We start from the raw sequence: 26,304 nt of genomic DNA on the forward strand, positions 1-26,304 counted from the left end.
AGTCTTTTGGCCCCTTCAACCATTATGCCTTTTCTGCTTGATGCATACTCTTTACTACGATTCTAAGGTTGGATTTAGATTCCCTGTGGCTAAAGGTAAGGCTAGTTGCCGTACCTTGCCATGCCCAACTGACGCCCATGCATCTCCGTCGTGCGCTATGGGGAGTGGGTTGGAGTGGGGGAGGCTCCGGGGAGGCGCCGTGCGTCGTGCGCTGCAAGGCTTGGCCACGGATCTGCGCGCGGCGCTCGGTTCCCGTCAGACTGATCAGATGCTCAGTGCGCGGCTCAACCCCGACGACTGACTGAACGCAACAGAGCCGGAGAAGCGCTCCGCTCGTCGGGTTTCTTCGTTTCCAAGGCTGATCTCTACGGGAATACAGCCTCCGGACCGACTGCGCGTTGGCTCACGTCCCCTTGGGGGGTCGAGGGAGGAAAGAAAAAAATAACAGAGAGAGAGAGAGAGGGGGATAGGGAGAGAGAGCTAGAGAGAGAGAGAGAGAAGAGACGCTGGACTCGTTGGGGCTCTGCGGGGTTGACCGCCTCTCTCTGGTTCGGGGAGCCTCGGGGGCGATGCTGCTGGGCGGGGATGGTGCACGGTTTCTGCCCGGTGGCGGAGGAGAAGATGCGAGCCGCTGCTACAACACACCCGCACCGCCGCCGTCGTATTTTCCGACCAAGAATTGATGATGGTGATGATACTGCCTCCCCCAGTGGTCTTTTTCTGCTCCTCCGGATCCTACTCGTCCGGGATTCTTGTTCTCCCAACCTTGGATTATAGATGATTGTTGTGGACATTAATTTTCTTTTCATTTCATCAACTCATTTTGTTCCGGAGGGAAGTGGGGGAAGATATAAATTGATAGATTGAGGACCGGTGTATTTTCGTCTCCAAGTGCGCGCAATCACGCCCAAAATCAGTGACCGACGCCTTGGTGAGGAGGAGGGGGAGGAGGAGGAGGAGGGGGGATGCCGCACCGTCCATCACCAAATATCAACAAATGTCACCAGGCTCGGATTTTGGGGAAGCCCCCCTCGGTTGGCGTTTGCGTGTAACCCGAGTGGCGTGGTGGCAGTGAGAGGTGGCAGCAGGGATATCTGCCGTGCCACATCAAACATTGCGGATATACGGCACAAGAATAAATGAATTATTAAAGATTTCACTCTTATCTATTTCTGTTTTTATCTCGCAGAAAAAACGGGACCTGGGGAAAGGAAAAAAAAGACAACTGCAGATCCTGTCAAGATGCACTAGGCTGTTGAGAGGGAAAAAAAAGACGCAGTCTCCAGCTAGGGTAGCCTACTTAGTGGAGATGATTGCAATATTTATTTAAACACAAAGCTATGCATCCTTATCGCATGTATTTAAGGTGATCGATTTGTTTGCCTATTGAAATGCAAGAACCGGCTCACTCTTGGAGAGGTTTTTCCCGACCAAAAAAATAAAAGCAGGATGCCTTCCTTTTCGACGGAGAGAAAAACGCCAATGCTCTGACAAAATACAACATTTTTTTGACAGTTTTCTCACCTGCCAATAAAACCAATCGTGTTTTTTCTGTCAGAGAATTGATTTGCCAGAAATTACACAAACACATCGCTCTTTTTCCCATTCATATTCCAAACACACGACCAGAGACACCGTGCGCTTTCCCTCTCCTCTCCTCTCCCTCCCCTCTCCTCTCCTCCTCCTCCTTACCTCCCTCCCTCCCTCGCCACACTCAAATGGAGGTATCTTCTCGGTGCTGAAGATCTGGGAAGGAGACACAGATAGATAGGAGACAGAGACAGAGAGATAAGCCAGAGAGAGAGCCAAACCCAACTCCATTCTGCATGTGTATTTGGAGCCGAGGCTGATGGGGTGGTGGCATGTGGAGGTGTCACTCTGAGGTTCCCCCCCGGCTCCTTCCTAACCTCTGGCGTTTGGTGTCTGCAGAATGGCGCGTTTTGGAGACGAGCTACCCAACAGGTATGGAGGAGGAGGAGGAGGTGGTGGTGGCGGTGGTGGCGGGGGTGCCGGCGGACAAGGGGGGCCTGGCCGCGGCGGCAGCAGGCAAGGGGGGCCCCCCGGAGCGCAGCGGATGTACAAGCAGTCGATGGCCCAGAGAGCCCGGACCATGGCCCTGTACAACCCCATACCCGTCCGGCAGAGCTGCCTAACGGTCAACCGCTCCCTCTTCCTCTTCAGCGAAGACAACGTGGTGAGGAAGTACGCCAAAAAGATCACCGAATGGCCATATCCTTTCATAAGCTATGCCGAGCAGCCAGCCAAGGTACTGGGGTTGTAGTGTGGTGTGTTTGCTGGTGTGGTTAGCGACGTGTGGCCTAGTCTGGTGTGGAGTGGTTTGGTGTTGAATTAGCCAACACCTGCAGGATGAAAGTTGTGGTTGATATGGTGATGTACAGTGTATGTGTGAGTGCGTGTGAGTTAATGTAAGATATTGTGTGATGCTTTTTGTTCTTTTTGGTAGTGTTGTGAGATTTTACATGATGTGTGTGTGTGTGTGTGTGTGTGTGACATGTTGTATGGCTTTTCTGTTGATTGATACATGAAAGAAAACATGATCTCACTTCACTTTTCGCTCCTGTGCTCAAACCTGCTGGCCTCAGGCTGCCACTGCCACTGATGGAATGAGAGATGATGTTGACGTTGATGGTGGTTGTCATGACACCAGCAATCACAATCATGTTGATGCAGCTGGTGATTAAGATGCATCTTGAATACAGCATTTAGCTCGAACCTGTTAGTGACCTGTGTGTGTGTGTGTGTGTGTGTGTGTGTGTGTGTGTGTGTGTGTGTGGGTGTGTGGGTGTGTGTGTTGGGGCTATAGTTGTAGTCAGAGCTGAGTGCTGATGTCAGCATTATGAAGGCTTAAGCACCATGCAACCAGAAGGGAGAGGAAATGACTCTCTTGCTCTCTCTCTTTCTCTCTCTCTCTAATTACTACTGACCATATATGGGCAGTCAGTGGCTGGTCTACAGGATGGCAGTGGAAAAAGCTGTAATTGTCAGGACAGGTTGGTCCACTGCTGTTACAACCTGGAACATCTGGCCTGGCATTAAGTCATGGTTTTAAAAACTGTTAAATCCAACGCACTGTGTGGTTTCGAGGCTTATTTTGTTGTTTGGACTTTTTAGTAGTTTTTTGGGCATTTTTGCCTTTAATACATAGACATTAGAGAGCGGACAGGGAATGAGGGAATGACACACACCAAACATCTCCAGCCTGGGGACGTTTCAGTGACATACTCATTGTCTTAGATGCTGAGGCCACCAGGGCACCCCATCTGGGGCTTTTGGAGCCTCCAGAGGTCGCTCACTTTGTTGGTAGCCCAGCTTATGTTCTGCTGTTTTGCCTTCCTCTCTCTTAACGCACAAATGTGACATCTTTACATCTGTTTGCTTGGAGCTGTTGCCAGCCTTTTAGGGAAATGAAGGGACCATCCAAAGTATACTCTAGATAATGTACTGGTGAGATGAGTGAAGGTTATCATTCGATCTGAAACAATTAGTCCATTAATCAATTAGCATATTGACAAAAAATACACTTAATCTATGTATCCAAAAAAAGGAAAATATGTTGCGTTACATATAGTTTACTATAGCACTTTTACCGTAGTAATTATGTGTTTATGGTGATTTTTCTTTCTTGTATTACTAACCAGTTTGTGTTGATGCAGAGACAGTTTACATGACAACATGGCACACAGTTACACATTCAGTGACAGTGGCTGGTTTGCGTAGTTCAGAGAGTGAGAGGGTGAGCTGCCCCCATGCAGGAATTTTAGGGTGATCTTATACATTCAATTCATCCATTTTAATTGCAAATTAGCTTTTATATACAAATGCCTCAAAATTACAGACTGAAATGTAGATAAGACCAGAAAACGGAACTGCTGCACCCCTGAAAGTTAAAAAAAGTTAAATAAAAGAATAATATTCAGGATGTGTTATTTGATAAAAACATTTATGCTTTATGCTGTATGCTATAAAACTCTAATTGAACTGCTTGCATGAGTTGAGTTTGAGGGGAAAAGCATCCCTCATCAGCTGATCTCACACACCTACTGCCTGAGGTCGACGGATATTGTTTATTAGTAGGCGTTAAATCATGTAATGCCTTTAAATGATGTGAGAACACATATATGTGCCTGCGTGAGGTGTATGTGTATCTGAGTTTGATTGCCATGATTTTCTGTCATAAAAATGTGATTTGTGATATTCTGCCACAGAAATGGCACAGAATGTGTTTTACTTAATATGCTGCATAACCAAAGTAGACCTAATCGTTTTCTTCTCTTTTCCTTTCCTGTTTGTAAGTATCAGATCATGTAGTTTGATGCCAGAGTTGAAAAAGGCAGTTATTTTCCATACAGGCTGATAATATGTAAATAAAGACTTACATTTCCTCTTTCCTGTGTGTCAGTCGGGAAAACTATGAAGCTAACAGCTAAGTGATCAAAGACAGAGACTTTATTTTATTCCAAATGTGATATAAGATAACAAAAATGTCACCTGATATTCTCTCACCAATCAAAACCCTTTGGGAGACTAGGAAAAACAAATAAACAAACAAAAAAGACTTTATTGGAAGAGAGGAACTGCTGTGTTTTGGCAGAGAGCCTTCATAAAGGTTCTTCTTTCTGCCAAAATGTTTTGGCTTTTCTGCAGAAATAAAAACATTTTAGGAAATCCATCAGCTTATAAAAATAGCTGAGTTTGTTCTCTCTTTACAGCCCTTTTTTCACCCAGTTTGCTCACGTTGATTGCAAGGTGAAGATGCTTTTGTTTTTACCTCACATTCTAAAAATGTTCATACCTGGTGAGTGTTAGTTTCGTTGTATATTTGTGAATCAGAACAGTGCATGTGTCCTCTTTGGATTTGGAAGACCATCCTTGACATTTTGCTAACCCAACATATGATAAACTGAACAAAGATGAACAGCGGAGAGTAGTTTGTAGTATCCCAAATACATTTTGGAAACACGTTGATTATGTTCGTCCTACATTATAGTTTCTAATCCAGAAAGTGTAACGTTGGTATACCTCATTAGGGAGAAGGAAGTGGTAGATGCTTGACTGTACAAAGACGTGGGGTAGAGTCCTGCTGTTTAGGTTTGAGCAAATAAATCCTTCTCAGTTCAGGTTTGGAATAGAATTTGGTTTTGGTTAAATGTTGAAAATGTCACTCTGCATCTCCTGTCTCAAGTCAGCTATGTAACCAACCAAATCTCAATCAAACTTAACCACAGATCACTTTCAGGTAACTGAGGCTCTATTTGTTGTCACCTGAGTTAAAATGGTTTCCCCTAATCAAACAATGTTCAGCTACAGAATCATCAGCGTGAGACAGAAATTGCACAGTTTTTACTCAGTTTGAGAATTTCAAATTTAAAGAACATCCACTTCCTGATTTGAAAGTGAACTGAGCATATCCCAGCATGCTGCCATCTGTACAGAGCCAGGCTGTGTTGGCTGGCAGGCGCTGTGGCTTCTTCCACCAGAGACCCAGAGGACTTCATTATACCTCCCTCCCCTCCCTCTGCTTCCACTCCCCCATTCCCTCTCTCCCTCTTTCAGTACTCCTTTAATCTCCTCTTCTCCACTGCATTTCTCCCCCTGCAATCCTGCTTTAAATCTTCTGTCCTCCATCTTCTCTCTCTCTATCTCTCTCTCTTTTCTTTCCCATTTTGTCTTTACACATCTGTCACTTTCCATTTGAGTCAATTTAGATACTGTACTGGCAGTATTGTTTGCACAAAATTTAAAAAAAAGTATCTAGAAGTACAGATAGGTGACAAATTAAAACCAAACCAACATAAAGTTTCATAAGTGGAGCACAGATGTTAATGAAATTTCCACACAAATGGTGAAAGATAATGTTAGTTTTTATATTTATTTGTCAGAAATTAGTGTGTTCACTCACACACTTTCTCTTGCTGTCTCTGTCTAATTCAATCATGTATGACAATTTTCTTTTTCCTTCTCAGTTTATTTCAATCTGCGTTGACAAGAAATTAAAGAAATCTATATATTTTGTCAAAGCAGCATCAGACAAAGTGATGGGATCTTTATATTTGCTTCTCTCTGTCGCTTTCTCTCTCTCTCTGACCATCTGTCTCAGGCGTTCGTTGTCTGTGTGGGTTTCACACTTTCCTGGCTGGGTTCTGGCCATGCTGCCGGGTATCATGTGACAGAAAAGACGAGTGGAGAGAGGTAGACAGTATGAGGCAACTATAGAAAGGGAGAGGAGAAGAGATTAAAGACAGACCCATGACACCACCCCTCCCCACCTGGGCCAGTCAGAAAGGAGAATGTCACCTTGTCTCAGTAACCCCTCCATTAGGTCAGTCAGTGGTCGTGGAATACAGAATTATGCCAAAATCCAACCTTGAGATAATTAGTGTGACAATTAAATGAACAAATATTTGAGGGAAAATAGAAACATGAGCATCGATCACAACAAATGAAAGAAAAAAAGAAATGACGATAGTGGCAAGGAATGATGCTGTTAACTATCAAATCATTTGTTTATCACATTTTTATGAATTGTTTAGTTTATAAAATATCATAACATAGTGAAAATTGCTGAAAAAAATTTCACAGAGCCTAAACCTGCATCGTCATTTTGCTTGTTTTGTCTAACCAGCAATCCAAAACCCAACAATATTCAACTTCAAATATCAAATATCAAATATCTGTCAAATTGTATATGACATAAAATTTGTCATTTTGATCCATATTCAGCCTTTAAAACCAGACAGATAGATACAGTAATATTCTACCTGTCAGGGTGGGATAGTTCAAGTTGTCTCCAGCTGCCAGGTTTCTAGAGATGAGTGTCAGTGTTTCTAAACAGCACAGAATAAGGACAATAGCTGCATTAGAGTCAAGAAAATGGTGCTTAATTCTAGAAAATTAATCCAGTATGTTGATTTGTAGTGGAGCCAATAGATGGAGCCATTTTGGCAAGTTTTGTTGCTTATTTGAAGAAAATGTTAAGTTAAGAATTGTTATGGTTGAGATTTTGTGCATGTGTGAGAGATTTTGCGTATAGCAGTAGTAGTGAAAATTTACAGGAAGTGTTGTACATGATCTCCAGCTGATCAGATAAGGTACTGGAATCACACACACACACACACACACACACACACACACACACACACACACACACACAGAGATATAGAGATTTTGATTGGCAGTCAGAGAAACGTGTATGCGGCTGTTGAAATCATTTAACACTTATGCATGCATAAACAAACACATATGTACACGATGCATGGACAGACACACACTCACACACGCACTCACTAACGGATCAGCTGGTGGCTTGGCTTCATCCGTCTGGTGTGGAGCAGGCGGATCCCTTCAGATCAGTCACGGCTGACAAAGGCTCTGATAGCTCTGTGTGTGTTTTTGTGTGTGTGTGTGTGTGTGTGTTTGTGGGTAGGTGGGTGGGGAAAAGTTGATACTGTAACACCTGTTCAGCAGGATCACTTACCTCAGGGGGCTCTGCTGCATCCCAACACACACTCTCTCGCACACACATGCACATGCATAGTCAGTGCAGCCCAGTGGTTGGCAGAAAAAAAGCACCATTTGGGACGTTCACGCTCCAGTGTGCAATCTCTCTCTCTCTCTTTCTCACTCTCTCTCTCTCATTTGCCGTAATACAGCCTGCTAACATAATGGCACTTTTGATCATGCTGATGCCATGATATTACAATAGAGTACTGAAGTAAGACACCATCAAAACACACTTTGATGACAGAACATCAAAACTATTTCTTATATTTTCCAAAATTTTGCATTTTTAGAGAAAAAAAACCAATAAAAAATGAGAAACTTTCTCTGCCTCACCACTGATGATTAGTTTCCACTTCCATGATACCATGTTTATTTTTAACATGTTCAGTTATACCATTACTAACATACATATACAGTACATATGTATACACACTAGAGACTATTAGAGATGTACCTATCAGGTTATAAGTTGTAACATACAAGTAATAAGAAATTGTATTTCAGACTTGCAAAATATTTTTAGTAATTTAGAAACTGTAGCTTTTTCATCAGAATGTACAGACAAGGTCTTCAGTAGTAAAATAGATCTCAGCTACAAGTCTATAGTATTTATTAACTGAAATACTGATATTTGTTCCAGTGAGATTCTAACACTTGCATGCATTGAGATCCCAGCATTTCCAGTGTATTCTCACCAACATCTACATTGGTGAATTGTTGTTCTACCTCAAAAACTAACTTAGGCAAAACACTGCAGTTTCCCAGGAGAAGACATTCTGTACTTTTGATATACAATTTCTATACCTGCGAACATGCAGGTATGTATAAACATGCACACATACAGTCTGCACGCACACACTCTTACACTCATCCATACAAAGATACAGTATGTATATGCTGTTGTCTCTCCTCTTTACTCAGTACAACAGACAGACAGACAGACAGACAGACAGACAGACAGACAGACAGACAGACAGACAGACAGACAGACAGACAGACAGACAGACAAGCACCATAGTAATGGTTGTTTTGACAGAACTCTACTCCAGATATGTGATCCTCACAGTCAATTCCCTCAGTGTGTGAGTGTGTGCGCATTTGTCTGGATCTCACTGTGGTGAAATGTGATGCCCCTGCTGTCCTGTCCTCAGCTCTGTGTGTAGACTGCCACTGCTGTGTGTGTGTGTGTGTGTTTATGTATGAGGTCTGTTGCATATTATATGCACCTGTGTGTCTAATGAGGTCAAAACAGGGCAAGTCAGTGGATAAATGAATAGAAAGACAATTAATGTGTTGTTAGTTGTTAAAAGATTTTGTCAAAAGTTCAAAAGGAAAAGAGGAAGGGGAGGAGATAATGAGAAAGACGGATGGATTCATGTAAACAACAAATCAAACCACGGCTGATTCGGTGGAAATTTGCTTCAAATTCTAAAATTAGTCAGGGATAACTAATGAGCAATTAAAATGAGGCTTCATCCATACAATGTCAGTGTGGGAATTTCAGCAGAGAATGCTCACCATTCTATTGGCCTCCTTGAACTGCAAAAACACACTGTTCAGTTCAGTAACTGGTAGATTGGAGAATTCACCGTTCTAAGATGTAGGCGCATTGCGTACGGCAGAAAAAAAAAAACTCTGCTGAGAGTTCTCTACCACTCTGGAGAGAAAGCATACCATATTTGTTCAATTATAAAACAATATTTCTCTCTGGAAATTAGTTTTTAGTGTTGCATTATAGATTGTTTGTAGCCTTAATGGTTGCTAGGCTAACCAGTGTTTTCAAGTTTGTCCAGTTTACTTGCAGGAGTTTAACGTGTTTTACTACCAGAGTTAAATTCATGATAACTGAAAACAAGCTGATTGTGTCTCCTGATGTGACCTGCCTACAGATGGCAGCAGATACTTTCGCAATTAGCCAAACATTACATTTTCAAATAGAGAATAAAAAAAATCGCAATTCAAATCCTTTATCTGGTGTGTATTGCGATCAACCAATGTGAAAGACGACTTCCAGACATGATGCTTACTTCATCAGTGAGCACATTTATTTCACTCTTCTTCTTGAAAATGTCTGACGTGACGTCTGCAACGTGAATGAATTTAGTTTTTGGTCAAATAACATATAATTGTTTTGCCCGGGATCCAAATAGAACCAGTTACCAGAATCCCATAGATTAGAAGAGACATAGAAGACAGTCAGGATGAGGAAGAAACAGATGATGAGGTTCGGAAAGAAACGGATGAAGGAGAGGATGCAGAGAAACTGGATAGAGGTCGGGAAAGAGGACAGGAAAACAGAGGTGGAGAAAGAGAGAGGGAAGCAAACCCAGGACAGAGGTGTGGAAAGATCGCAAAGAGTAGGTGGGGAAAGGTGGAGATATGGAGAGATGGAAAGAGACAGAAAAGTGGAGAATTAGAGAGCGATAGAGGTGGAGAGCCATAGTGTTTTCCCCCCATGTTGAGTCACTGATCTACATTCAATCTGCACTATGTGAATTATTGATTGGCCTTTAGCCAGCCTGTGTGTGTGTGTGTGTGTGTGTGTGTGTTGTGTGGAGATGCTTTTGCTGAAAAGCACAGTGGTGGCGTTTTCTTTTTTTCTTTTTTATGCTATTGATGGAGAGAGAGGGAGAGGTAGAATAGGGAGAATGGGACAGATTGACACACACACACACATACATACATGTGTACACCACATACACACAGTCATTCATGCACACACACACACACACACAAGCTTGCAGGTGCCCATAAACATACACACACAAACATGCATATACTGTATCCATTCAGCCACAAGCGCATTTACATTTTTCAGCTCACAGCACACACACACACACACATGCATACACACACACACACACACATGCATACACAAAGATCCAGAGAGAGCCACAGAAGAAACCAACCTTTGAGGCAGGGCTGATATCTAAATACCAATAGGGAGGAGTTTAACATGCATATGGGAGACCGAGCCAACACCCCCATTTTACCAGCCTGGATGGTTTCTTCTCAGGCCAGATAAACAAGGTATCTTCTCATTCAGGACTCACCCATTTTATAAAATAGGGGGAGTTCTCTGTTTGGTATTCTCTAAATGTTGGATGTGGTTTCAGCATTTCCTCAGAGCACCTGCACATTGTCTGAACTCGCACATCAGAAAATAGATGTATTAGTAGGCATTGTTTCTGTGTGTGGGTGGATTTCTATATTTGTAGACTGTCTCATCTCCTGTTCTCTAGTCTGCATCTCAGGTGTCCAAAAGCTGTCTTAGTCATCTCCTGAAAATATATTATTCATTTCATATTAATGCCGGGTAGTTTGAAATGGTGTTCAGTTAATAGTTTTGGTAAACCAGCACTTTGTTCCGCCTCCCTCAAAAGCACCTTGGAGGACCATGGCACACGCAAAAGCTCACAGCCAAACTTCAATTTTTATTTATATCCTAGATGTAGTGGAGAGACACAAGGGGGAAAGAAAGAAGAGAGTGTTAGGAAATTAAATGAAAGGAACATGATGTCCTAAAATGTTTATCTATGTGCTCCACGCAGAAATCAGTTTCCACAGCAGGAAAGGGTCAGGCGGAGCACGTACAAATAGAAACAGGACGTGAAACAGGACAAAAACTGCCCAGTTTTGAGATAAGAGTGTAGAGCTTGAAGGGGAGATGGTAGTTCGAGACAAGTGGGTTTGATTCCCAACAGATGAGAAAAGGGTCATTTTACTGTTCAAATTTGAGTGTGAGGATAAACCCCTTCACATACACCATCATGATTTGTGTGTACAAATGTGAACATTTCGGCTTGAAGTGACTGATTAGTTAGTTGACAGCAATTATTTTGGTTATCGATTTGTCAAACAAAAAAGCTAGTTCTGGCTTCTCAGATCAGCTGCTTGTCTTTGTGTCATGTGATCATAATCTGAATATCTTTGGGGTTTTGACCGCTGGTCGCACAAGACAAGCAATTTGTCTGTCACCTTGGCTTTAGTAAATATTCACAGGAATTTTTCACTATTTTAGACTTTTCTACACAAAACAGGTAACCAGTTAAACAAGTAATACAATGAAATTAATTAACTGTTAGTTGTAGCCTTGATAACATAAGATCAGAGAAGATTATATAAATACATTTTGACCAACAGTGTAGGATTTGAACCAGAAGCCATACAGTTACAGCGCTGATGGGATGTAAGGAATTGGGGCGGGTGATGAATTTCTGGAACAGGGAGGAAAAACGAGGGCCATCCTCCCCTCCATCCATGCCATTCTGCCTCTAATGGTTATTTTGCCAAAGTAATGAATGGTAGTGTCGGGAAATGATCACCTTAATGATCGTAATTATCGTAATTGAGCTGCAATAGAACATTATTCGAGGTTTCACATAGATAAGGAGAGGAGTGGTGTGTGTTTGTGATGTGAGGGGTGTGTAGGGTTGGGTGAGGACAGGAGGAGAAGATGTAGAGAGTGAAAATATTACAAAAAAGAGCTTTCTCTCGCTTCATCTCTTCTCCTCCTCTCCAGCTCTTCCTGACCAAGGCACCGCCTCCCCACCCCCACCCCCATCCTTCTCTTCCTCCTCCATCTTTTCCTCTTTTTACACCCCTCTCAGCTCTCTTCTCTTCTGCTCTCCTCACTTCCCTCCTCCTCTTCCTCCTCCTCTACCCCTCCCACCCTCTGTTTTACTCTCTGGCTGCTGTCGACTGCAGTGTGGAGAGCAGATCGGAGCAATGAGAGACAGAGAGAGAGGCAGGAAAAGAGATATGCAGAGAGAAAGTGAGGAATATGCAGTGGAGAGAGGAGGAGGGGGGGCGGGGGGTGAGAAGAGAGAGGAATGAAGGAGTAGTGACAGGCTCAGTGTGTGTTTGATCTGAGCTGGTTTCCTCCCCCCTGCAGCCCAGGGCGCCTCTCCCCAGAAACAGGGCCAAGTGCAGACATCTGTATATATGTGTGTGTGTGTGTGTGTGTGTGAGAGAGAGAGAGTCTACGCTACAATCCGTGTGGGCAAGTGTGTGTAGGTGTGATTGCGGCTCTCGTGTGTTCTTGGCATTTGTGTGTGTGTGTGTGTGTGTCTGTGAGTGTAATGAATGCGTTCTTGTTTGTGTGTGAGCTGGCGAGTGAGTGTATATCATAAGCTAATCTGAAACTTGGTTTTGTTTTGCAGTATGGTCCCCAGCTGCTATAGGCTATTCTTTCCATTACCCATCATTCCTTGCTGTGGCTAAGTAGTGGAATAGGAGTGTGATTGTGTGCCTCTTATCTAAAGTAATCTATCTATCTATCTATCTATCTATCTATCTATCTATCTATCTATCAATCAGGACACATTTTTCTCTGCATAACAACCACATTTTTCGATTTTCCAAGGGCAGCGAGTGTGCCAATATGTTAGAAAAATTATTATTTTAAAGATAAGCTTTAAGTTAAGTCGCCGTAACCAAGATTAAAGACAAAAAGGAGACAACAGACAGTAAAGTCTTAATAAGAAGACATAAAAAATAATTAGCTACATTGTTAATGCAAGCGATTATGCCAATTTAGAAGGGGATGATATCAACTTAATTTCATTTGCAGTCAATAGTTGACATTCCAACAGTAATTTAAGACCTGGCTATATGGATTTTAACTACTGAAAGCTTTGAAGTTGTAGTACATATTATACAGTATATACGATGAATTACAAGACAGGAAAGACTCTTTCATAATCCTCAATAGGCGCTATGTTATCAGTGAATTGAGCAAATTATGCAAAGAGTGGACTTTCAAATTTTAATTAATTGAAGAATCCAGCTTTGGTAGATTTGAACACCTGGCAGAGATTCAGTGCCTTGCTCAAGGACACTTAAGAAGAATTGATGCTCTGTGGTGGAGATGAGACTGAACCAGCATGCTGTATCTGTAGGACAGGTCCTGTGCTGATCTCTAGAGATCATTCAGTGGAATTAAAACCTCCTTCAACACTCAGAACTGCAGCATCATAGACATGTTCTTACAATCACTTTGATTATTTCACAGGTTAATACAGTATTGTCTGTTCCCTGTTACCTGTTCCCTCAAACCTGAGGCAAAATGTAATTAAGGTGTGGTAAAAATTTAGCCGTTATCTGATGACAGTGGATGTTTGTAATACTACCATGAAAATAGATTCTTTCTCCAAAATAAGGTATAAAAATTGTGCATTTAGGATATTTAAAAAGTGGAGTTAATGGCCATAAGAATATGTTGCAGCATTACAAGAAAGGAGTAAAAAAAATCCTTTAATGGTGATGGGAATCAGAAATCACCCAGATCATCACCAAGATCACATCAACGTATCCTTGGGCCAAAGGCATGCAAATTAACAGATAAGTAATTAGGGTTTAAATATAACCTGCTTGCAGTTTGGGAGGCAACTGTATGCACTCCAAAAGTCTTATTCCTCAAGTAGTGAAATTGAGAAAAAGACTTCATCCTCTTCTCATTAACCTTTAATCTTGAAACTGTGCAAAAAGAAAGAGAGAGAGGAGTGTACCTCTTTCAGTGTGAGCAGGCGTTTGGTCAGCGTTGTGCACACTAAACAGAGTGCCAGGCTAGAGTCTGGTTGAGCTGACTGGGATGCTGCAGCATCAGCGGCCTGCCAATCAGCCTGCCAACCAGTCTGCCACGTTAGTGTGTCACTTGGCCAAGCCAGGGGATTGGCCCTGTCACTCTGAGAGGGTGGGCCCTGGGGTCAGCAGGGCTGTCAATCAACGGGGCCCGAGGCAAAGATGCTGAAGAGGATGAGTGGATAACTGAGAGGAGAGGAGTCGTGCTGTGACGGAGGAGAGGGGGACAGATGGATAAGTGACATGACACTTTAATTAGGTAAAGTCTAGTCTGGCCTTTCAGGGTTGATTTTATGGTGTGTGATGGCGTTAGACCAATATACTGGATTGCCAATATAGTGGACTGATTTTGGCTTTTAGTTAAATACTGGGTGGTGTTGTTGTATCTTACTGACCACAGCTGTAAAATCTTTTTTCTGTTCAGACTTTAAAGGATAGAGCTGGTGCACTGGTTCTTACTTTCTTCAGTTTGTCCATCATTTCAATCAGTAATAATAACAGTAGTTATTTCATTTCAGGGCACAGCAACTTTGCTGAAAAGAGTTTTTCCTTATCCCTCTTTAAGGTCCAAGGATAGATGTTATTATATGTTGATGGATAGCCCTCCATTCCTGAGTAATTGAACTGATATCAGCCATCACAGTCTTAGTTTGTTCTGTAATTTATCCCTATCAGTCCAATCAGAAGTGGGAGGAAGCCTGAAAGAGAAAGGGAGGGGAAAACGGAGGAGGAGGCGTGTTCAGCATCAGCAGCTGTTTGTTAGCTAACGCCCTCTTGACCCCAAACGGGTGATCTCTGAGGTCAGGAGGGGAAGGAGATGTCAAACAAATGTCTCTCTGATATTGCCAACCACAACACAAAGCAGAATCTCTGTTAGGATTCGACACTGCTCTTGTCTTCGTCCACTCATATACAATAGGTCCAGTTTAGTAGTAAAGCAAAATGACAGAAGAAGAAAATAAAAAAATCTTAATATTTCATGAACACACCAACGAAACCTACAAAACCTTATTACTGTGTTCCACATATGGACAGTCTTAGCAGTTTCTGCACACACAGACTCTTATCTCAGTCTATCAGCAGGCCTGCTACATTAGCCGGGGTCGCAGCGTCAATACCGGCCTCAGATCTGGGGGTCAAAGGTCGTCTGTTTGAACCAGAGAGGACGAGATGTCATTAAAGCCTGCCAGGGCTCCTCCAATCACAGCGCTGCAGAGTGCTCGGGGTGCTACAGTAGAGAGGACAGATAGAGAAGAAGATAGATATGACCGGTAGAGGAGTCTGAAAAGAAAAAAATGGACTGTTCATTTCACTCAGCTAGAACACTATATTCCAGTATATTCTTAACTGTGATGCACCCTTTATAGCAGCACCAAGTTACACAAAGCATTTCAAGAAATATTTTCCTCATTAATTCCCTTAATGTTTTCCCAAAATGTGGAAATATTCTTCCATATTTGCTGCGTCAGACAGAATGGTACAGATCGTATTTACTTTGCAGTATCTGTTGTATTGAGGCGTATTAATGTAATTAAACAAACACATTTCTTCTCCTCAGTCCAGTTTGGCTCCTTTTGTCTCTTTCACCAGATTTATAGAAAGCAACAACAGTAACAGTTTGGATTGCAATCAAGATTTGGATTAGCTGGACCAGGAGTATTGTTACCATGACAACTGTACCATATTCCTGGTGGACAGTACCTTATGGAAAGCTATTTTAGATCTTCCCTGCATAAAACCCTGAATAAAAAGAAAAAATGCTAACAGCTCTGCACAGTTGCAATAAAGTCGACATTAAAGCAATTTAAAGAATTCACTGATTAAAACACCGATTATATCTAGTTTTATGTCACAAAAAATCTCCCTACTCACATTCGTTTCATTGTTAATTCTACCAACTAAACATTTTACATTTTTCAGTTGTTCTAAGAGAGTCAACGCAGAACATGAGCAATAGGAGCTGCAGACAGGAAACGTGACTCATTACAGTGACAGGGAGACCTCGCCTTCTGTTAGTGTGACTATTTAAAAGTTGGCATGAAAAATTGGAAGAAAACCACCACTGATTTTGACCATGGTGGTCCAGAGTGCGGTGTGTATGTGTGAGAGAGAAGTCTGTCTGTATGTTAAAAAAAAAAAATACCAAGAGAGTATGTGGAAGAAGGTGGAAAAAAAGAGACAGAGAGGAGAGGACATAATTATAATTACAGTCTTTAATCCTCTGGACACACACACACACACCAGTATACACACACTGGGTGAGCTTTTAATTAACTATTTGGCGACAGGGGACTCTGGCATTGGGCTAATTATTTGAACCACACATCCCTGCACTCGTCTCCTGCTCTGAAACGCTTCCAGGAAGGCAGACAGGTATTCCTCACTTTGAGCTCACCTGGTAATTGAAAGGTTTTGCGTGGAGATCAGTACACTCTGAAATCCCTTGAAGCTGAAGTCAAAATCATCGGGGACAGCGAGCGAGCTAAAGTTAGGCTTCTTTTCTGCTGCAGACTTATCCACAGTGTAATACGGATTTAGTGTTAAAGGAGGACAAGGAGGCAGAATAACCGGCTGTCGTCTCCTTATTAAAGTTTTTAAGGCTCCCCGACTTTATCTGCGGGCACAATTCAGCTCAGTTTTAACATGGTCAAATCCTAAGAGGGATTTTGTTTGCAGAAAGGGTTTACAATAGAAACACAATATAAAAACACAGTAGAACACAATGAACACCAGATAACATGAACAGGCACAATTAGAAGCAGAGTTTGCCGTATTATCATATTACATGACTAAATGAAATTCACAAGAATAAAGGATAAAGTCGTAAAGTTCGTAGACATATTTGACAGCACTTAACCTGCCTACAGTGTGTTTTAAAGAGTCACTATCCAAGGCTGGTACTAGCCTTTTTAAATCTTGTGCATTAATGTTTCCAATCTTCCACTGAACATCTGTTTGGAAATGTCTTTTTCAATTTTCTTTGCTGAAAATGTAAAAAAATCATCTCTATTTTTAAGTTTTGTTCTCATATTTACACATTACTTTCGTGTTGATACGAATGATAGGACAGTGATTGTTTTGTTTTGTGGTCTGAAATAGCAAGTGATTCCCATTTAGTGCTACATTAAGTGATTTTCAAACAGCCGGTCAGACAGAAGACTAGTTGTATAAAATATCATGCGAACACTGAATAATGAGGGAATATTCCAAAATAAAACACACATAAATCAAGTGTAAATTCTCTGTAATTCTATTTAAACCTGTCAGATGTAGCAGACATAATCCACCTAAGAAAAATGATTTTACACCTTTATATATTTTACACCTTGTATAACTTTTCTGAGACTGTGCAATCACGCATCATTTGAAATGATGTGCAAAGATTGTAATAATGGTCTCACGTAAGGCTACATAGCAGTTACTATACTACTTACTATATAATTCCAGCCTATGAAGAGTTCAGTGACATTTTATTTTGCACATTATATTTATTCTTGTAGCTGCTCAGTAATATTTTACATATCTTGACACACCATGTGTTTCTTTTAGTCTAGGTGTGGTGGGCACCTGGTCTCAAAGATGGGGCTTATTAACACTTACAGACCACCATTACTCTGGGATTGAAGTGTTTTAATATTCTGTGACTGTATGAATGCTGTTAAAGTGGCATTTCCACTCTGACGAGAATGAAATACAGATTGAATTTCTAGGCCATAAAAAAACATAACTTTTGCTTGAGGATACTGAATTTGAGATGCAGAACAATAATGATCATCATATATCATATATCTGTCTTCATCAGTGTATGTAGGTAAGTGTGTGGGTGTAGTTTTTACATGTCTTATTGTGAGTGTGCATAAATGTGTGTGTGTGTGCGTGTGTGTGTGTTTGCCTGTGGAAGCAGCAGTCAGGTGGATGCAGTCTGTTTCTAAATCAGATCTCTGTGTGATTCACTGGGTTGATGAGTCACCACAGCAGCACGAGCACAACCAGCCTCGTCTTCCAATACACCCCCCTCAACACACACACACACACACACACACACACACACGTTGTTAGTACCTTGTAGTTATGGTTCCTTGTGACTGTACATATATGTGAGTCGTGTGTTTTCACATGCACCCTTGCTTGTGTATATAGGTACTGTGTGTGTGTGTGTGGGCTTGTGTGTGTGTACTTGTGTGAGTGTAAGTGTACTAAATAATGGGATAGTGCTCCGTTCTGCAGATGTGATTTGGTGACTAATGTAGAAGCTGCTGATTTCATGTGTTTGCTTCTCCTTGCTGCTGAACTCCTCATTTCCTGGATATTCATCATTTATCAGCCAATCACCTTGCACACACACACACACACACACACACACACTTGTGCACTCATTATCTATATACCAGCTCAAAGATGTAAGCCATACAATATACAGGATATAAGCTATTGACATAACATGACAAGATGCTCTTATTTAAGGAACTGTAGAAAATGAGGAAGAGCAGAAAGCTGTCTGGAGAAAGGATGGCAGGGAAGAAGGAAAAAAAAAGGAATAGATGTGTGATTCAAACAAGCAGCATACAGGAAAGTGACTGTGAAGGTGTGAAATCAAACTAGTAACAGTAGTGGTAGTACTACTAGTAACATGCAGCCACGTTGTATAACTGCCGTCTGAGTGAAACTGGATCTCATCGATCGGAGTATCAGACGCACGTAGATCCTCCAACAAGCTGCAGTTTACACATGTTGGCGGATTGAATTTGGATCAGGAAAAAAAAAGGCTTAAAGGTGGAATTGTTCTAGAGAAATACACTTTATCAGCCAAAGCTGCAAAGCGAAGAGCGTTCCATCCCCACTATTGACTGTGTTTACATGGACTCCTATAATCCAGCTATTGAGCGGATTCTAAAAAAAGGCTTACATGGTTTAGTCGTACTGTTGCATTCATATTCCCAACATAAATGCTACAGAGCACAGCCTGATAAATGTTGTAAGAGGCCCTTTATATTATACATCAGCATGTTGTATTATAGTATATGAGCACAGTATGGCACGTTTTATCCATTTAAACACACATATTTTTGTATAATTACTAAGCAACAATGAGCGTTGGCTGCTCAGCAGAAAACTCAGATGACCACATTCACATTATCCTTCACCCAAACTCCATGTTTTTCTTACTGTATACTCTTTCATTATCAGACAACTCATCTCTACAATGCTGAGACCTGCTGCTGAAAGGTGTGTGTGTGTGTGTGTGTCCCTGATTTAAGGTTTTGGTGCACACAGTTGTATGTTTATTGTGAACATGTACATTAACTCCTCTGCGCTCAGAGTGTGCATCATGTTCTACGGCACTCACGTGTGTAGTGTGAGCATGTGTGCGTGTGCATATTTGTGTGTGTACATGAGTGTGTAAGTGTGTTGAGCAAGTGACAGGGGAGGAGGGGATGTTTAGAGATTTGTGGCTAAGGTGAACGTTGTGTGTGTGTGTGTGTGTGTGTGTGAGAAGACGGACTAGTCGGTCATCAGTTCTCTTGACAGTTTTACGGCTGCTGAGCTGGCAGGACTCTGTGGGATGTTAGTTAGCCCACCTCTTCACACATCAGACCTGTATGTATGTGTATGTAGGTGTGTGTGAATGAGCACTCTGTGTGCTTGTGTGTGTGTGTGTGTGTTTGATGCTCATTCCTCAGACTGCAGCTCCATTGACATTCCATCGGATCTCATTGACTTTGCCTGGCTGACCTGTAGCCCTGAACATACTCCCATGTACTGTGTCTGTGTGTGTGTGTGTAATTTGTGTGAATTTTACCTTTGAGGACTCATATCTGAAGTGAGGAGCAGCTGCTTATTTTGGTGCCATTTTACCCCAAAGGAAAGTGTTACCATACAACTATACCAATTATACAAGAATTAGTAGGTTGTAGATCAGGCCCAAAGACCAACTTCAGCTAACTACAGCTAAATGCCACACATTAACACTTGCACGCTATGTCAGCATCATGTCTCCCTCTGCTTTTTATCCCGCTGTAGTCCCTCTGTGAAACTGTGCTGAGCATCAGCTTTTCTAAGAAAATCAATTACAGTCAGTCTCTGATACTGTATGTACTTGCAGCAGTTACAGCAACAAAGGCTGAGCAAAACTATAATGTACCACCATGTTAAATACAAATGTTTGCTAGCTTAGCATGGAGCCAGCAGATAAAGACTGTGTAAAGGGTTGCAGTAATGACTGGACATCAGCTATAAAACCCTATATCATATACATGCACCTACAGAGCTTAAGCTGTCATAGTGAAACAAACAACACACAGACACAGAGGAGGTGTATTCACCAGTGAGAGCTTAGGGCATATTGAACGTACTGGTTAATGGCAGAGACGTGGAATAGCAGGAGTGAATTTTTGTGGACAATTTGTCAGTTTTATCTGAGACTTTGGGTCACTGCAGAAATCTGCTGTAACTTCTTTAATAAGTTTGTGAGTGGTGCATCACCAGGACCCTTTGATGGTAGATAATGTGCTGCTCATTCAGTTTTTCCTGCTCAAATATCCACTGCTGCCATTTAGACAGTCCACTTGGTATTTTAATGTTGGAACCGACAATTTAGCTGGTGGCTCACTGAGCATGCTCGAGGCTCTCTCTCTCTCTGTCTCTGTCTCTCTCTCTCTCTCACACACACACACACACTGCAGCTGCTTCAGCAGAACTAAAATGGAGATGGTACATGTAGCCGTGTGTGTGTGTGTGTGTGTGTGTGTGTGAGAGAGAGAGCCGCTCCTTGTCTGCTGACAGTAACCTACTTTTATGGAGCCCACTCACTCAGAATGATAAAAATACTGCAATTCCACCTCCTCTTCCCCTCTGTCTATCTTTACTTCCATCTCCTCTTCCATCCATCTCCGCCTCCCTTTATCCTCTCCACTCCTCTCCCCCGTCACTCCCCCATTTCTTCCTCTTAACATCTCTATATCTCCCTCTTTCTCAGTCTCTTCCTGCATCTCTCCATCTTTTCCTTCTCTTCCCTCATTCTCTCCCCTTGTACTTCATTTTCCTCTCCCCTCTTTCTATCCTTAATTACCTTTCTCTCTGTATGCTCCATCTTTACCTCTCTCTCTTCTTCCACCACTGCGCTCTCTTTATTCTTTTTTATCTGTGTGACTTTATTTACTTACAAGTATTACCTTTTCTCACCCTCCATCCCTCACTTTCTTTCCTTTACCTCCTCCTTTCCTGCGTTATCAACTCTCTCCATCTTCTGTCTGTTTTTTCTGGTCCATCTGATCTGTTTACCCCACTTTTCTCTATCTCCTCTTCGTTCTTTCACCTCCCCATGTTCCTACCTTTATTCTCTTTTTTTAATTTCCTCTTTTCTCCAGGTGTCTTCACCCCCTTCTTTCTTACTTACTTTCTTACATTTCCACTATTTCTGTCTTTCTTTTCTCCCTACTGCTTTCACTTTTTTCTGTCTTTCTCTACTTCTTTTTCTATCCCTTCCCTACATTTTTCTTCTTTCACTTTCTTCTGTTCACTTCTTCTCCCACTCTTGTCCTCATTCATCCCCCCTCTACTTTTACTTTGTCCCTACCTCTTCTCTCCTTTTTGCTTTTTCTTTTGTTTTTTTACTCACTCGTTTTTATTCTCTTCACTCTTCCTCTCACTTCTCCCCATCCTGGTGAAGTGATGCTGGTGTTGTAGCCGTCGGCCTGGCTGACTTTAAGATTGCATGATGGAGGGAGTGAGAGGGATGAAAAGGGAGCAAGGGACGGAGAGAAAGTATGGATGGAAAAGAACAGAAGAAGAGTATCTTCCGGCACAAGTGGTCCAGATTAAGAGGGGAGAGAAAGAGGCCTTAACTCAGGATAGCATGAGAAAGAGAGGGAGGGAAGATTAAGGGAGAAAGATGGAGGAGAGATGCGATGCCTTTGGCTGGATAAGAGAAACAGGGTTACTGTGGGAGCTTAGGATGAAGGATGGATTTGGGGGCTTTTAAAAACAGAGCGATTTTGTTGGATTCAAGATCTGATACTCAGATTTCAAATAATGACAATAATAATCATAAAGAAGGTAAACTCACTGCTAATTTCACTGTACATCATTTTAAGCAGTGGGAACATTATACAGAAGCTAATAAATGATCACCTTTACAATAATACTGGTTGATGATTTGTTATTTCTGGTGCCTGTGGCTTTTTTACTCTTCTCTGTTAAAGCCAAGAGTCAAGCTGTTCCTTACTGTTCAGCAATCTGCTGCTGTTTTACAACCAAATTCTCCAGTTGTTAATTTTGGTGTTGTCTTGTTTAGTTGAAATGAAAACCTCAGTGGTGCATTGTTAAAACCACTGCAACTCTGCAACCAATTGTAACCAGTAAATTCTTGTTGTTCTTGGCTATTTTATTCCTCTTTGTTGGACTGTTAAAGCTGCCACATGATTTCACTGGAAAAGCTCAAATTCCCCAAACCCATTTTTTGGACAACAAGTACCAAAAGTGCGATTCACAGTGTGACCAACTGGAGAGAAATAAACAAGTCTGCTGGAAAAAGTCAGAATAAGAAACTAACATTTTTGTCCTGTGCAGCTGGTAAATTTACCAGCCACTAGGTTTAATAATTCAGAAGACGACTAGATTGTTAAAATAGAGCAGGACTCCAGATGATGACTGACCTACAAAAGAAGCTGCTTGAGCACAGTTACCTGCCAGAGTTAAAATCAGCATAGCAGTGGTGACTGCTGGTAGTTTCATATGTAAATCTGACAGGAGATGAGCTTTTTATTTGATCACTAACTGGGACCTTTTGTGTTGTTATGAATTTACATTTTAACTTATTTTTTGGCATCAGCATCTGCACATTATTTTTTCTTATATTTCCTAATTAATTTTCATTAATTTCTTTGTCAGATGTTTTCATTTATACATTTGTTTTCTTATTTTTTCTTCACTCTACATTTCTTTGCTGTACAAATGACCCAGTTCCCATGGCAATAATTAAAATAAAATTTACTCTGATCTAATGTGATATAATCTAATGTAATTTCTGGCCTTGTAAACAGTGTATCCAAGTAACTAAACAGGCGAGAAGTGATTCAGGATAACTTCAGTGTTTACTCCGCTGGAGTAAGATGAAGTGAAGTCGTGGCATTTTGTTATTTTGAAGTGGGCGGTTTTAACCAGAAGCCCAGCTAAAGCCATGATCAGAGCTGGTTCAGCAGTTATACATACTATAAGACGTGAGTGTGTGTGTGTGTGTGTGTGGGGGGGGGGGGGGGGTAGGTACACGCAGCTGTCCCACCCTAGAGATGAGACAGTTTCCTCGAGTTGCATCATGGAAGATGCTGCAAGTGTTACTGTGTGTTTGTATATGTTTGTGTGTGTGTTCTGTGTGTATAAATTTGTTTGCGTACCTATGCATGCATGTTTGTGTGTGACCTTTTATTTATGTGTCAGTACTCGTGTTTGTGTGTGGTTTCCATTCGGTTTGAAAATGGTGGATACAATGGCTCTGCTCAGCACAGTAAGAAAAGAGAGTGATGGACGGGTGTGTGTGTGTGTCCGATACAGGGAGAGAGAATCTATGCACCTCTCATTACCAGTCTGCAAAGTGGCACAGCAGATACTCTGCAAAAAACAAGCTTCTTCCACAAATCAAAAAGAGCTGGGGTCAGGGGAAAGAGAGTGAAGGGGGGAGAGAGAGAGAGAGAGACGCACCCTTTTATCTTTCACATGTCTATATATAGCGGTTCATGGAGGAGACGAGTGGAGCAAGATGGGGACGGAGAGAGGGGAAGTGGAGGTAGAGGTGGAGAGGATGGAGAGATGGCAAGATGGCTGAATAAGAATGAAGAAGAAGGAAAGATGTAGAGTGATTTTCAGCCGTTTCAGGGTGTGAACGAGCGAGAGAAAGAGAGAGAGAGAGAGAGAGAGTGTTCAACCCGCTGAGCCTGTCCACAGCCAAACTGAGGTCAGAGGAAGGAGGAAGCAGATGGACGGATAAACAGGAGAGGGAGATAGAAGGAAGGTGAGGGAGAGGAGAGGACCGACGTTTAAGCGTGTTGGGAAAACTGGGGTGTTGCCACGGCTGTAAAAAGCTGCAGGATACAAACTGACAATATAAAAGTGAAATGAAATGAAGAATAGTTCAGGCAGAGTTGTGCGCACAGCTGTGTGGCAGTCACCATCCAGTCATAGTCATGCAGGTACGATGGAGAGGTTATAATCTGATCACTGTTCCTCTGCTGATTACACTCCTCCTCCTGTGGTATTTCATGCTGGTGCTTTACATTCTGACATATTTATTAAGGAGGATTATTTCTCTCAGCAGAATCCTTGTTGAGCTCCCTAAACAGCAGAGCCAAATCTAACTGCCTGACCATTCACTAGAACTGGTCATTCCTTTGAATCTTTGACTGAAATTTAACAGATTGTTTTTCATTAATTAGGATTTATGAGGAAAAATAAAAATAAAAGAAGCCAACATGCTGAGGAAAAACATTTGGTGAAGAAAGAAGTTACATGTTTTTCCACTGACTTTAATACAGACCCAAAGAGACCTGATTGGACTGTAATTAGACTACACAATATAATCTGGACCTGGTCTGACTTGACTGAATGAACCTGTGAAATCTCTATCTAATGGCTTTTGTCTTCTTCATTCTTTGCATCCTTTTCTTCCAACTCAGTTCAGTTTCACTCAAGCTGGAATATTCTGAGGAACAACTCCACACTGGATCTTGTACGGATTGGAAAGTAAAGTCCAAGGGTCTGTTGTACCCATAAATCACTGTGGTTGGCTGTGGTCATGTGTGGTGTGTTGTACTTGTGACCACACCCAGTTATGATATAGCACTGCACTAAAACACAGTGTGTAGTGTTGTTCTATACCCCACACGTAGATGGGTTTAGTTAGTCGTTAATTCAAACCACTGTGTCTTTTCTTCATCTCTCATTGAGCCTGCAACTGTTTATGTCTGTTTGCCTTTTTACACTGACCACTAATTTACACTTTGCTCTCAGTTTCAACACATGCGAGTGGGTGAATTTACAGAATACCTGCAGACTTTTTAAAACCCTAAATGGAGTTCACATTAAGCAGATGTTCTCAGCCCTGCATGTTTGTGTGAGAGAGAGAGAGAGAGAGAGAGAGGCAGAGGGAGAGAGGGAGGGAAAAAGAGAGAGAGCGAGCGCTTGCGTCACTCCCATAAAGGAACTGACTCTTGCTGAGTCGAGTGCTACACAGTTTCATTTATATGATAAAGCTTCATTTGGTGTGATTTAAAATCTCCCCCTCATCAGGCTCGGCTCCCCTAAAGCACAGCCTCAGCGCCATGCCAAAATGCCTCATCAGCTGAAAACACACACACAAACACACTTGGGTGAACACACACACACACACCACACACACACACAGACAAGCAAACTGGTACACGAGGACATTTTTCACAGGATGACTTAGACTGAGGCACATTTAAATAGGTGTGGGTGGTTTTGTGGAGGTTCAGGTTTGGAGTGTGTGGACAGAGGAGGATTTTTTAACAGGTAGATACTTTTGTCTTGATGGAGGAAATTCTTTACCACAGTAGATGCACAATACAATGCTAAGCTGGGATGACTCCAGCTGTACTGTAAAGGCTTAGGGGCACATTTTGTGTGGAGGTAGTAACTTCTTGAAGTTGTAGGCTACCACTCCTCTCACCACCAGTGATGGAGATACAGTGGGGAAAATGAATATGCATCCTGAAAATGTAAATCCATCAAGAAACTTACATCTATAATGTTCTGGGGTGTAACCGAAGCCAAAACTGTGATACAGATGTTGAGAATCTTGTATCGTGATTTGGGAAGACAGAACTACAAAGTTCATGGATGTTTTGGCAGCTAAACCTGTTTTGCTGTCATTTTTTGTGTGGTTTTGAAAACTATGTTGAAATAAGAGTGAATGAGGTTTAGAAATACTATGAACACTTTTGCAGGAGCTGTTCAGGAATTAAGTATACAAACAGGCCAAAACAAGCAGAGACAATGCTGTGACTCAGTCAGGACGGGACAGGACCCCGGGTCAAACTGGACTCCAAGGGACTGAGGCAAAGATATTTCAGATCAGACCCCGTGAATCCCAAATCCTTATGTGACAAAATCCTTAATGCCTGAAGAGCGACTTCATTTGCTCACTTCCTTGTCATTTTGCCTGAAAATGGAGCGTGTGCTCAAATACCA

General features: G+C 41.9%; 1 protein-coding gene and 1 long non-coding RNA gene across 2 annotated transcripts in view; one reads left to right on the forward strand and one right to left on the reverse strand.

The window, feature by feature from the left end:
- LOC127142446 (uncharacterized) overlaps positions 1 to 3,865 on the forward strand; it is a 31,281-nt gene extending 27,416 nt beyond the window's left edge. Inside the window, exon 2 of the mRNA XM_051070398.1 lies at positions 1,930 to 3,865. Within this exon, the coding sequence (XP_050926355.1) occupies positions 1,930 to 2,281 (352 nt within the window). The 3' untranslated portion in view covers positions 2,282 to 3,865. The remainder of the gene's footprint in view (positions 1 to 1,929) is intronic.
- Positions 3,866 to 5,864: 1,999 nt separating this feature from the next.
- On the reverse strand, positions 5,865 to 7,815 carry LOC108880809 (uncharacterized). Its single transcript, XR_001960536.2, has 4 exons — positions 7,306 to 7,815; positions 6,780 to 6,845; positions 6,316 to 6,384; positions 5,865 to 6,228 (listed from the first exon to the last, which is right to left on the reverse strand). It is a non-coding gene; the product is annotated as an uncharacterized LOC108880809 (long non-coding RNA).
- Between the last annotated feature and the right edge of the window lie 18,489 nt (positions 7,816 to 26,304).

The sequence above is a fragment of the Lates calcarifer genome, linkage group LG5, assembly GCF_001640805.2.
Source record: "Lates calcarifer isolate ASB-BC8 linkage group LG5, TLL_Latcal_v3, whole genome shotgun sequence".
In the NCBI taxonomy this organism is placed as follows: Eukaryota; Metazoa; Chordata; class Actinopteri; family Centropomidae; genus Lates; species Lates calcarifer.